Consider the following 14309-nt stretch of genomic DNA (forward strand, 5'->3'; position numbering starts at 1 on the left):
GGACCCTGGGATCATGACCTGAGCCGAAGGCAGACGCTGAACCATCTGAGCCACCCAGGCGCCCATTATCTTGGCTATTGTAAATAATGCTACAATAAACACATGAGGGCATACATCTTTTTGAATTAGTGTTTTTGTTTTCTTTGGGTAAATACCCCATTTCTTTGGATCATGTGGTAATTCTATTTTTAATTTTTTGAGGAACCGCCATACGATTTTCCACAGGAATCATGAATGTTCTTAATGACATCTAGAATTGTGAATCCTTCCCAGAAGTTTTTCAATTTGCTTTGCCCAGATCCATCAGAGGAATCACTATGGTAGCTATAGCCTTATGAAATGCATCTCTTTAATAATAAAACTTGGAAGTCAGAATTACTCCTTGATCCATGGGCTGCAGAATACATGTTGTGTTAGCAGACCTGAAAACATTAATCTCATTGTACATCTCCATCAGAGCTCTTGGGTGGTCAGGCATATTGTTACTGAAGAAGCAGTTAATGAATATTTTGAAAGGATTCTTTTCTGAGCAGTAATCTCAACAGTGGGCTTAAAATATTCAGTAAACCATGTTGTAAACAAATGTTCTTTCTGAATCCATTCAGAGAGCACAAGCAGAATAGAATCAGCATCACTCACTCTAAAGGGCTCTAGGAGTTTCAGAACGGTCAGTGAGCACTGGCTTCCACTGAAATCACCAGCTACCTTAGCCCCTAATAAGAGAGTCAGCCTGGGCTTTGAGGCTTTGAAGCCAGGTGTTGATTTCTCCTCTCTAGCTATGAAAGTCCCAGATGGCATCTTCTTCCAGTGGAAGGCTGTTTGATCCACATTGAAAACCTCTTGTTTAGTGCAGCCACCTCCGTGAATGATCTTAGCTGGATCTTCTGGATAACTTGCTGCAGCTTCTCCATCAGCACTTGCTGCTTCGCCTTGCACTTTGATGCTACGGAGACGGCTTCCTTCCTTAAACCTCATGACCCAACCTCTGCTAGCTTCAGACTTTTCTTCTGCAGCTTCCTCACCTGGCTCAGCCTTCACAGAACTGAAGAGAGTTAGGGCCTTATTCTGGATTAGGCTTTGGCTGGTTTGATCTTCACTCCAGACCACTAAAAGTCTCCTTATCAGCAAGGCTGTTTCACTTTCTTACCATTCATGTGTTCACTGGAATTGTACTTTTCATTTCCTTCAAGAAGATTTCTTTGCGTCCACAGCTTGGCTCATTGTTTGGTGCGGGAGGCCTAGCTTTTGGCCTGGTGGCTTTCCACATGCCTTCCTCACTAAGCTGAAACATTTCTAGCTTTTGATTTAGAATGAGAGACACACCACTCTTCCTCTCACTTGAACACTTAGAGGTCATTGTAGTAGGTTATTAATGGGCCTAATTTCAATATTGCTGTGTCTCGGAACAAGGAGGCCTGAGGAGAGGGAGAGAAATGGGGGAATGGTTGTTTGGTGGAGCAGGCAGAACACACATTTATTAAGTTTGCTGTCTTATATGGGCACAGTTCCTGGCACTGCAAAACAATTACAGTAGTGACATCTATGACCACTGATCACAGATCAGCTTAACAAGTGTAATAATAATGAAACAGTTTGACATATTGTGATAATTACCAAAATGTGACAGAGAGACCTGAAGTGAGCAAATGCTGTTGGAAAAAATGGCGCCAACAGACTTGCTCAATGCACGGTTGCCAAACACCTTCAATTTGTACAAAATGCAATGTCTACAATGTGCAATAAAGTGAAACACAATAAAACGAGGTATGCCTGCATAATAAAGTGGTAGTTGTTTTAAGTAACTAGTATGAAGTGGCTTCAATGGCCATTGATAATCAGAACACTGGCTAAAGGAAGAGATCCTGACCAGGAACCCTGCCCCCCAGGAGCACCTTGGCTGGCAGTTGGGATGGATTTGGACTGTTGCTGAGATTTACACTGGGGGACAGGGCTTGTTCTGTTTCTGTCTGTTTCTTCAGTAAACAGACTGCAAGGACCTTGGGCAGTTTTCTGACAGATGGGCTTAAAAGTAGAAAAGGGAAGTCTCTTCTTTGTCTTTTGATTGCTGAAAATAGGGACCAACTTTGAAATCTGACTCCTATCTGTTCACTGATAAGGATACACAACTGGTAGCAGGATATTATAGGAACATCAGTAATGAGATCTGATTAGACCAGAGTGTAAAATTAACATTGTGGCAGTTTATCCTAAGGACAGATAAGTGCTCTATACGATATTTAGAAGTTAGTTTTAAAATTTTAATTGACCTCCACTAAGCAAATGCCTTTTGGTTAAAAAAAGAAAAAAAAGAGAAAAAATCTGGGTGTAGGGTGGGGTGAAGCTGAGAATTACTAGCCACTGAGTAAATGGCTCTTCAAAGGGTCTCTCTACCCTTCTCTCGTAGAGAATCTACCTGGCCAGCTGGGCTCAGCTAGCCGTTCTCCCATGCTGAGAAGCAGCAAAGTATCCAAGTGTCTCAAGCCTTCGCCTCTAACACCTTGCCTTAACTTGCTATTCCCTGGCTCAGAAGAGCTGGCCACAGGGTTTTGAAAGCTTAGGGTGGAGTTTCTCAAAGAAACGGATCCAGGAATCATCCATGTCATAAACACTTGGTATGCTTATTAAAATGAAGATTCCCTGCTTCACCAGACATATTAATACGGAACCTCTAAGCCTAGAGCCAAAGAATAGGAATTAAACAACTTGTCCAAGTGGTGCTGATGTCTAGAACCACTGACTCAGGCTATCAAAGATTCTTTTACCTCTAGATTTGGCCTGGGATTGGACAGAGATGCTTTCTTGAATTGTAATTTGCAGGGAGAATGTCTATATTGTATGAGAAAGAATGTTGAAGCACTTCACAGCCCCCTCTCTGTTAAGGGCCCCCAAAAGAGGTGGTTTATTCCTCGTCTTCTGGCCTTTAGGTACACTTTTAGTCATCTTCCGTGGCCCCCCACCCCACCCCATTTACCATCTAGTGTCCATGATGCTCAGTGCCTAGGTCCCTGCAGCAAGGATCCATGCAATCAGGCAATGTGGGGGACCCACAGGTTGGACCAATGGAATTGAGATAGTACAGATTAAATAACTATTGGCTCTGGAATCCGAAGAGTGGGTTTGAATCCCAGCTCTACCATTCACCAGCTATTTTACTGCAAACACATTATTTGACCTCTCTAGGCCTTAGTTTCTTGTTTTGTAAAATGGGGACAATAATAGCCCCACCTCACAGGGCAGTTGTGAGGCTCGATTGGCTAATAATGCACGTAGAGCATTTGTGTCCTTAAGGCATATCCTACATGATTATATTATTGTGGGGCAGGGACCGGAATCCATGACCCAGGAGGAAAAGTTGAATGAATAGGGAGTTTTTGTCCAGGGAATAAATACCATTGGGAAGACCTGACATTTTCCAACATATTGATGGTTATTGCTTGGGGAGAGAAATTTCTATTTGTGTAATTCGAAGTGGTAGGACTGGGGGAAGTCACAAAAACAAAAGCAAAATGGACTTTCCCTAAATGAAAGGAATGACTTAAAAGAGACCCTGAAAGATACAATGTGCTGCCCCAGGCAGGAATGAGTTCCCTGTCAGTGGATGTGCTCACGCTCAGGTGGCTGGACGATGAAGAGGAGATTCAGTCCTGTCTGGGCTGGGAGGTAAAATTGCCTATCTCTATAGGTCCCCTTCCTTCCTGAGTCTGTGACTCATGACTCCAAGTTCATTTAAAGAGAGCAAGAGTCCACTAGGAAAGATGAAAGGATGTCATCTTCACAAAGAGGTTCCTAGTTTGACTCTTTAATTCTTGGCTTCGAGCCCAGGAAACCACCCAGTCACCATTGATTAGCTATCTCGGAGAAAAAATCTATTTCCTGCAACAAACATCCACGGGTTCCATGTTTGCCTCTAGAACCACAGATGTCAAAGTTGGTTTCTCCTTCATACCACAGTGTGTCAAATACTTAAAGATGGTGGTCGGTAACTCCATACCCCCACCCTTCCTACCTGCCACCAGGTCTTTTCTTTTTAGAGGTAGAATTGCTTGTTCCCAGGGCCTATGAAGGAAGCCCTAGCTTCGACTCCAGCTGTAATCTTTAGTATTAAACTAGATTGCATTTATGGTGCATGTTTTAATAGCCATAGTCTCATTGATTTGATATGAACCTACCTTGGGCCGAGTTTCTCTTTGTACCAACTAAAAAGTTTGCTAAGCATATTCATTGTTTTAAGATGGCAGAACATTTAAGCAGCTTTAAAAAGTAACTGTGTTCATATACTCTTAAGCTCTTTAGAAAAACTACTAGGTCAGTTACAAATCCGTCCTACCTCTTCATTTTTTTTTTTTTTTAAGGTTTTATTATTTATTTCAGAGAGAGCGCTAGAGTGAAAAACAGCATGAGAGGGTCAGAGGGAGAAGCAGGCTCCCTGCTGAGCCAGGAGCCCGATGTGGGACTCGATCCCGGGACTCTGGGATCATGACCTGAGCCAAAGGCAGTCGCTTAACCAACTGAGCCACCCAGGAACCCCTGTCCTACCTCTTCAATAAGATAGGTGACTGAAGGACCACCTCCAGGCAACTTTGTTAGTCACTTCTAGTTTGCTATTTGAACTTGAATAGAACTCCTTCCTTCAGTGTATTTTCTAAGAGCATTCACTCCCAGGAACACCGGGTGGGTGAAGGTGGGCGGGGGGAGTAATGGGGGTGTGTGTGTATGATGGCCGCTGGCGCTGGGGATGGTAATGGCTCCCTTGGGTTTGGCAATAGGATCCAGGGGACAGCAACTTGAATGCCTATTTACCAGGCCAGTTACATAAATGTGTGCGGTGAGCTGGAAGTGTGGAAGGCAAAGGGGCTGGAGGTGTCTGTGTTACCCTGGAGAGCCCATATCCTCCCAAACCAAGTATATTCTTGCAAAAGAGGCTGGATTTTATTGGTGGATACCATTTTATGATGCTTTTCTTACATGCTGACTTACAGAAATGCATAGGAGAGGTGTGGCTGGGTGGACTCATTAGAGATATCGGGGTGTGCCAACAAATATGTAACACAAAAATGTGGAGGGAGATTGGCCCATTTAAAGGAATACAGAGCACTTTGGTTAAGGAAAAAGAATGATAGATGCACCCCCAAAATATGTGACGAGATCCCTTATGGAAAGCATTTGTCTAAAGATACAGAGTAAGGTACCCAAAGCTTAGGTTATTTTGTCCGGGAGATCATTCAGGTTGAGAAAGGGTCATGAGAGACCCATGCTGAAGGCTAAAACGAGCTGCAGACCGTGCCTGGCAGAGGAGCCATATAGGAGGAGTACCAGGATGCGCTCAGGTAGAGTAAGCGAGGACAGCTCTCAGTGCTTAGCTTTGGCTCAGACGGGGAAGCAGCACCACGTTGCTGAAATGGATCGGCTGTAAGACTGGAATCTGTTCAAGTTATCATTTTATGTTTAACTAGAGACAAGTGGCTTAAGCTCACTGGGCCTATTTCCTTTGCCCTTGGACTATCAATGTTATCCCCATCTGAGCAGTTGGTAACCCAACCCAAGCCCATCTGTTTATCATAGGCAGCAGATATGAAGCACAACCAAATGGCCCCTCCCATCGGCATATATGAAGACCTTTCAACCACGTAGGCTCATGGCACCTTCTCCCAGGGACTCCCAACCCACCTCCAAGCCCTTCAGAAATAATGGATAAGCCCTTCTAACCAGGTAAGAATCATGGTCTAGACAGACCCTTTTGGCTTGCTAATCAGATTTATCTTGTGGCATCCAGTCTTACCCTGTCTTGTAACTCTAGAATTTGTAGAATTGTTGAACCAGATGAAAGGAAGGAACTCTGTCAGTTCTCAATTAGCTGCACCAGTGGAGAGGAACACTGATGCGGTAGATTTTAAAAATCTGGTTCCATTTGGCTCTGGAATGCATCATGATTTTTTCAGTAGATTAACTTTTCCAATTATATTTTGCACAGCCTAGTATTAACAGGCATTTGTATTCCCTGAGCACACAACATCGAACTCAGGTTTGGGTGGCACAGGAGAGGCAGCCCAAAAACGTGCTGGTCTCAGGGAATGACGTGTTGTTACGGAAAACCCACACATGGATAATGAAGAGGCAACTAATTAGAAAGTGCTCTGCAAATATTAAATTATAAGCGGAGAAGCCAAATTAGGAATTCTCTAAGGACATGTGAACAGAGAGTAAAAAAGGTTATTAGCATTCTGAGAGGGACAGAAACTTTGGAGACTCATCTTTCAGTGTTAATGGAGCCTCATAATAACACTGGTTGCAAGGAGGGTCAATGAGTTACTGGGTGGTCTTTCAAATAAGAAAACCTCAAGCAATAATACCAAAGCATTTTAAAAGAGCGTTTAAAATGAATTTTATTGTTTGAATTTTACAAGTAGTCTTTAAAGGCTTCAAACAAGAATTCTGTTGCAAAACTCTAATAAATAGCTTGCCCCAAGTCCCCAAACAAATGAAAAACAAAATAAAAACTCAACTCAGAAGGATAAGCAAGACTTCAGAATGCTTGGATGTTAGCGATATTTCTCGTTTACAAAGAGATATCAGGCAATGTAACAATCTCCTTCATACAAGTCAAAGAGAGAAAGAGACAGACAATTGAGATCTTTACAAAGCACTCCGAAATCTTCCTATTTCCATGGTGGAAATGTCACCCGAAAAAAAAATTCCATGGAAAAATCACAATCATGAATGAAACCGTAAAAGTCTGGTGGAGGGGGCGGGAGGAGAAGAGAGAAAATCCATCCTGTTTCTTTCAGGGATGGAGGAAGGAGTTGAGATTACTTGGGGCAGGGAGCTTCCGAGCAGATGACATCGCAGAACGTTCCCTACATCAGAGATGCCACTGAAGGGACACAGGCGTCAGCTTCGTGACATTTTATGAAGGCAAGAAACAAGGCCACCAGGGGCTCCCCGGGTCCCTTAACACTGGTGGGCCCAGTGTGTCTGTCTGCAGGACTGGGGGCCTTGGGACGATGGCCAGAGGCCCAGAGCAGCTGCATCACTAGACAGGAAAAATAGCACATCAATCATTTCTGCAGCAGAATCCTCTGGCTGGCCACAAAAGGATTCAGAAAATGCCGTGCTGAAATTGCACACTGGGACATGCAGGTTTCAAAAGCCCATTCTATGATCACAGTCGTTGCTCCTAACAAGCAAGTACTAAACAATTTAACATTCACTTTCCCTAGTTATAAATACTGGTCCAGTCTTGCTTTGGAGAGGATTAATTAATATGGCCATTTTGAGTAAGCTAAAAATACAATTTTGCCACATTTTCATCTTTACACATCTCAAACAAAAGCTATACTTTTGACCAAAATACATACAAGTAAGATTTTACTCTGGAGGAATTCTGAAACCAATTAATGTTTGGAGCCAGGAAGCTGTAGAGAGGCTGATTCCAATTTGGTGGGACCCACTTAAACCAGACAGAAAGGGTTCTAGCTCTGAGGAGCGCACCTGGGACCATCTCCAGGGAGAGGAAGCAGGGGGTGCAGGTGGTGGAGTGACGTCACAGTGCAGGAGAGGAAAGGGGCATCGCCCGAGGCCCTGGCTCTGTCTCTGGGGCACTGACTTGCAGGTAACCCCGACCCCGCTATCCTCAGGAAGATAGGGATGCTAGCTCATGCACATGTCATTCAAGGGAGGTAGGCATTTTCTCCAAGCACCTCCCTCCCCAGGCATTTTAGGAACTAAGGTAAGGAAAGCCCCCTCCCCAAATAAACCATTTGCAAAAACTTTATTTTCCTAGGAGCAATGACATGGGTCAGGATAAGGAGGGAAAGCTTGGGTTACCTGAAATCGATAAGAGCTCATGGAAATAGAGGCAGATGGGCCAGGGCGGCCTAGGCCCACTTTCTTTTTTAAATACGTAACAGATAAAGATATTGTGCAAAAAAATAAAGACATTCACATTTTAGCAGTTAAACTTTTATTTTACTTTTTAAAATTTTTATTTACTTTTTTGTTTTTCTTTTCTACAAAAGGCAGATAATGATTGTTGATCTGCAATAATTGTGTTGTGCACTCCCCGAGAGGGGCCAGAGTGGGAAGCGAGGGCGGGTTGGCTGAGAAGGCTTTCCGGGGCATAGTCGAAGGAGCGCCAAACCGCAGCGGAGAGCCCCCCACCCCCTCCCGGGGCTCCCCCCGCCGGCCGGCCCTAGCTCATGTCTATGGTATTGAAGACCCATTCCGTGAACTTCTTCAGCTTGTCCGAGGCATTCTGGGACTCCTCCTGCAGCCTCAGGTTGTCCTCCCGGAGGTGCTGGACTTCCGCCTGCAGGTGGGCTTTGTCTTCCTTTTCCTGGGAGGCAGGGCAGAGGAGGAAAGGGCTGGGACCCAGCAGCTGGAGGGGTGGCTAGGGAGCCGGTGTCCCCTTCACCCATTTCTGTTCTTCATCCTAAACCTCTGTATCTGTGGCCTGACACTGGGCATTCGGATACTCAGGCCAGAGGCTCAGTAAGGTTTATTTTGGAATGCAAAGACATTAACGTGTACTTTAATGTCTTCAATAAGGGCTGTCTTAACTTTCGGACTGTTGTTTGGGTGGCTGCCGTCTTAATATAGTCAAAGCCACTAAGAAACAAAACAACATTCAGTTCTCTTGCTGTGAAAGCCCAAATGACAGTGAAGATGGGTGGGTCTGGGCTACTGGCCCATTAGACAAGGGGCGGGGAGGCCCAGAGAGGGCTCCGAGGGGCTGGCTGGGGTTCAACAACTTTTCCTCACCCTCGACAAGGCCTGTTCGCACGGTGTGTGTCGGTGGGAACTGAGCTCCAAGCAGCTCGTGGAGCATGTGTCCCAAGGAAACAGGGACAATGCCCCCATGTTATTCCACTAACAGGGCATCTGTTCAAGGGCAGTTTGCACAGACCAGGCACTCTGCTTTGAGAATGTGTGTTTACCTTCTTCAAATCTTCCCGGAGCATCTTCAGCATCCCTTCCAGCTGGTCCACTTTAGAAGCCAGAGTGGGGGAGGAATCTTTACTGCTGGGGACAAGAAACAAAAGACGGTGTTGGCAGAAGCCTCCACGGCTGGGTCTGTTTGTTTGGCATTTTTAATGAGGCCGCTGTATTTGTAAAATGGTTTTTTTAATGTCAAACTACTCAGTACGGTGACCCAATGTGCATGTTCACTCTAAAAAGGAAAATGGTAATTTTAACAAAAGGTAACGCAAGGGTGAACAGCAGCCAATCAGTAGCTTCCTCTGTTATAGATGCCGGCTCTTCACGACAAAAGAATACAGGACAGTAAGTGAAACTGGTCTCTTTGGCAGCAGGAGAGGTACTTTCTGGCAGGCCCAAGTGTCAAGCCGTGCAGGGTTTCCTATTCTCTTTAGTGGCTGTGAGCAGAAGAGAGCCCCTCCTCTGTGTGCAGAGGGGCTGAGGTCAGCCCTACCCTGGGGCGGCCAGCAGAGGGTAGGTCTCTGGTTCCCCAGAAAACAGTCTGTGGTTACTCATCCAGTTGCAGCTAAGTTATCATGCTCCCATCTTGAAAGCTTGTCTAAATATCTTAAAATATTTTTAAAGAAATAAGACCTGTTTCAAAAGCTTGTCAGTCCAACCTTAATGTCTCTTTTGCTATTATGTTCTGCATAATAAAGCTAGGCCCCCACTGTTCCTTCCCCTGCTTTATGTAAGTGCTAGTAAATACTAGGCCATATGCTAGCAGAGAACCAAAAAGCCCCCAGAGAGCTAGCAGAGGAGAAGGCCACCCAACTGGCTGGACAGAAGACCCTCATCAGTTGTTCTTCATCCAACTCCTGTCTACCTGAATTCAAGCTGCAGAACGTTTCCAAGTGAGCTCTAGCCGGATACACCACCTCAGAGTCACACAACCAACAAGCTAAAGCCTTCCACTGGGAGAACATGCAGGTGCCTCTTTCCAGAGGTCAAAAAGGGAAGACACAGACAGACTGAAGTTTTGGAATCCTGGAATAAAAGGCGGTCTTTACTTGAGCTGTGTTGAAGTCTTCTGCTGATTCTAGATCTACGAGCCCAAAGGGCAGAACTCGCAGTTGGCACGAGTAGCTCCAGGCTGTAAATAAATGAAATGATAAGGATCTCCAAACTTTTAAGATGGGATGCCCAATAAAAACTCTTAGCAGCCTATCTTGACTTCTGAAGGTTTTCAAAGTGAATTACATGCCTGTGTACACTTTAATTTTTAAAAACACATTTAACTCCACTTGTTCACTGAACAAAGAAAACTGCCAACCATCACCCTCATCTTAGGACTCTGTAAGGATTTAAGAACTAGCTGCTGAATAATCCTTTCTGAGGGAAATGGACTTGTTCACTCAGACTTCTGGTGGGAGGGCCCATTCTAAGAAGGTACATTTTGGGTTTACTGCACCCTTGACTCTACGTTTTTTTTTTTTTTAAAGCTCTCAACAGCCAAACTAACTGCCACTCTCCCTCCCAAGATGTCTCAGTGATCGGAGTGAATGCAGCACCTGTCCCTTATACTCAGGACAAACCACCCACCACTCTTCTGCTTTCTCTGTGAAGAGCATTTCCTTGCAGACTTGCTCGGCCAAGTCTTCAGGAACAAGTCCCACAGGCTATTTGAACAACCTAGGCTAACCTCACTTTTCCTATTGCTGTTTCCTAGATACCTGGATTCTTTCTTAACCATCCTCAAAAGGTTTTAAAAGGAGAGATTTCAAATTGAGGAAACTATTCTGCATCAGGGGGTACATGTATACCACAGCGGCCTGTGGGATGCTTTCCTATATAGTAACAGGACGCATCTACCCAGCATCCTCACCACGTGAAACGGGAAAATGGAAATCCGCCTCTGCTCAGTTCAACAAAAGTCAAAATCCCTGCTCTTAACTCCTAAGGAAACCCTCTGGGCCTCAGTTATTGCTTGCCTTTCATTTTCTCTCGAATCTTACCTCTTCTGGTGACCCGGATCTAAGGTCGATCTGAAGCAGCATGTTGGGAGCTGCTAAGATGTGGGCACATTTACAAGTATGACCAACTGACAGCAAGGGGCAGAAACTCCAAAACCAGGCTCAAGGACATCAGACAAATGATTTTTCTCACCTTACGTAATCAGCCCTGAGAGCATAAATGTATTATGGCTTTAAATAATAATGAATATTCATGATTATGACTAAGTAGTCATCAAGAACAGTTTAATTATGTTTACAGGATTGAGTTACAAAGCATTCTAAAATGTGAAGAGTCTGGCACTGCGGTGATGAGCTTCAGTCAGCTAATCCATGTGGCCTCCATCTCTTCCCCACACCTGCTGTCACGAGTGGAGGGGACACATGGTGCAAAGTGCTGACCTCCCTACTGGGTGACCAACCTGCTGTAGGACTTCATCTGGGCCAGAGCCTGCTCCTCAAGCTGGTCACTGTTGGATGCAGCACTCAAGGGCTGGTGGCTTTCATCACTAGCAGCAAAGAAGGAGGCTCTTTGGACTGGAAGGGAGAGGAGAAGCCATTCAGTATTTTGGAAAAACATCTGGGCCCGGTCTATCAGCCGTGTAGGAAAAAATTACTGTTTCAGCTCTAAGAGGATAGTAGCAGTTTAAGATCCCTTTTGAAAACACTTGTGAATCAATTGTAGTCTTCTTTTTCTTACTCATCAAAGTAGCATTCTATGAAATGTTTCCCTGGAAACAGGCATTGTGCCAAATTTCCAGACCAAGGCTTTTTCCACTCAGTGATGATAGAAAATGCCCTTGTAGAAGTATGTTTTCCACAAGATTCCTGGCTACCTTGGTGGGTTTTAGCCAAAGTCCAACCATATGTGCTTCAAAATATACCCAACTTAAAACTTGAGCAAAGAAAACAATCAAATTTTCAAAACCTCTCATTAAAAACACAAAACTACTACCATATCATATAATGGAGCGTGACCAACAAGCTGAAATTTAAAATCGTCTGTACTGGGGAATTGCCACCAGCTAACATGGGGGTGCCCTGTGGGCTACTCCACTGTCGACTAATCAAGTTCTCCTGAAAATCGTAGCTTGGACAGAATACCCACTTTCAATTCTTCAAACATGAGAGAAAAAAAACAAACACAAAAAAACTAACTCAACCTTAAACCACTCATTTGCTATCATTGTTTTATAAAGAACATTTTAGCACCGAAGAATTTGGAATGATGACCACAGAGGGAAGTCTATTCACAAAAGGCATTTGACAACCTCACGTCCACATACGCGGATAGCATTAATACATCGAGTTTCTTCTATTCCAGCACGCCAGCGTAAGGGCCTGCAGTGAAGCAAGCACACACACGGTGGGTTGGCACAGGAACAACGTGGACAGAAAACGTGCTACCAGAGTCGGGAGAGGTGAGTGAGCAGCACAAAGAGGATACCCAACAGTTGTCAAACCTGGGGCAGGGCCAAGTGGGACAAGCATCCCTAACAGATCCAACGGTGCACTTCACAGTGAGGTCCTCATGATGGGGTCAAAGACTCTCTCTGGATAGGTGTTCTTTTCAATCAGGTGACAGCTGGGATTCCCCCACTCCCTGCCCTTCCCACATGTGGGGAGGGGAGACATCCATGCTATGAATTCCTATGCAGAGGAAACGTCAGGCCCCATCGGATTAAATCATACAGCATGTGGCCCTACTGAGTGCTCGGTAACGGTTCGGCCAACTGGTTTCCAGCTGCATGGGCTCCACCCTGTGTGGTCCGTGTGTTCAAAGCAGCAGAGCGGATAGAGAATGACCAGAGCGTCGCACCCCCCAGCCCTGCCGGTCCTGCCCGTCCTGCTCACATCGTCCATGGACTCACCCTCATAGGCCTTGGCAGCATCCACCAAGTTGGACCAATCTAAATCCGCAGCAGTGTCGGGCAGGGGCATCAGGCCGGGGTCGGGCATGGGAGGCCTTCGGGTCTCCTGGACGTCCGTGAGGGAGCTGTCTGAGGCCGAGAACTCTCCTGCAAGAGAGGAGAGGTAAGATCCTTCTCATGCCCACAGGAGAACCGCTCGAGATCTTACCCAAGCAGTTGTTATCTGGAATCCATATCTAGTCCAGCAGACCATCAGGGGCTATTCTGAAGCTGACGTGAACTAGGATTTGGCTTCCTCCAGGCTTAACTCACTTTTTAATCATCCTCCACTGTCTCACTTCTAGTAGTGTGGAGACACAGAAAAGTTAGTTTTGCATGGAGACAACACGTCTGCTTCTCTGGGAGCTGTCTGTCTATAGGGGGGCCCAGGGCAGCTCTCATGTCTTGCTTTTTGTTTTTGTTTTTTTTCCCAGAGTCAAGGATCCAGGCTAGGACAACGAGGCCTGTTTCAACAGACAGCTGGATTTTGAAGCCAGACCGGAGAAGCTTGTTGATCCCTGTTCTAGGGGATAATAAGGCTTATTCTCACTGGACTGGGCCCTGGGATCTGAGCCACCTGCTGTGGACTCCCTGTCCCTGGGGGATGGCCCACTGGTTTCCGCAGCTGGATGTGTCTGCAGGCTGATGTGGGAACCAAAGCAGATTGTATGAGAGTGCTCGATTACCCGAATGGAGTTACTACAGGAAGGTGATTTTAGGATTGGTGTTGGCATTCTTCTCCTTCCCAAGGACAGAAGAAGCAACTCTTGGGATCACTTTTGGATCACAGCAGTCCAAGAGCCTGAGCTTCTTCTAAGGTGACAATTTTAAAAACACAAACATGAAGCCATCATAACGACGAGCCTTTGCTCGGCCTGGGGCAGAAAGGAGTGGGCGCAGGGGGCCGCTCTGCCATTGGAGGGCATGCTGCTACCGCTCAAGTTCACGCAGGCAGAGAAGAGAGTGGGAGGGCTGCTGGGCTCATGACACGTAGGTGCTCTGAACAGGGCAGAAGCTGGGGCAGGGACAAGGGCAGAGTGTGCGACTCCAGGAGAAGGGCCACCCTCAGAATGGGACTATAACACTAAAAATCCATGCCACCACAAGCTCAAATCTCAGTTAAAATCACTGAGTGACTCCAGAAACACCTGTTTACAAGGAGTTAAAAAGTTTCCCCAAGGATGATAGCCTGCGAAACCAGAGTATATTTAGTGCTTGTTTTCCCTTTCAAATGACATAAAGAACTGCTATGAAGTACAGCTGCTAGTTATTAATGTGCTTAAATTAGCAAGATGATGAGTAAATGGAAATCAACAAATACTGCCAGATATTAAATGCTCTGATCTATTTAAACATGCTCCCACCAAGGGGAAGTAGGTGGAACAGACAATTCTGTGTGTCACTCACAACCCTCCTGCCCTTCTTTATCTCTGGCACCCAAATTGCCATATGTACAAAAGAAGTCACTCCTCGC

The 14309-nt window shown here is 45.5% G+C and overlaps 1 protein-coding gene across 1 annotated transcript in view; it reads right to left on the reverse strand.

Moving 5' to 3' along the window:
• Window positions 1-7943: 7943 nt before the first annotated feature.
• The window catches only part of SIPA1L1 (signal induced proliferation associated 1 like 1), a 334415-nt gene continuing 328049 nt past the window's right edge, over window positions 7944-14309 (reverse strand). Inside the window, exons 24-27 of the mRNA XM_081829748.1 lie at window positions 12797-12943; window positions 11348-11462; window positions 8934-9018; window positions 7944-8332 (exon numbers count right to left, since the gene is read on the reverse strand). Of these exons, the coding sequence (XP_081685874.1) occupies window positions 8189-8332; window positions 8934-9018; window positions 11348-11462; window positions 12797-12943 (491 nt within the window). The 3' untranslated portion in view covers window positions 7944-8188. The remainder of the gene's footprint in view (window positions 8333-8933; window positions 9019-11347; window positions 11463-12796; window positions 12944-14309) is intronic.

The sequence above is a fragment of the Leptonychotes weddellii genome, chromosome 9 (assembly GCF_054177405.1).
Source record: "Leptonychotes weddellii isolate Sample4059 chromosome 9, ASM5417740v2, whole genome shotgun sequence".
Taxonomy (NCBI): domain Eukaryota; kingdom Metazoa; phylum Chordata; class Mammalia; order Carnivora; family Phocidae; genus Leptonychotes; species Leptonychotes weddellii.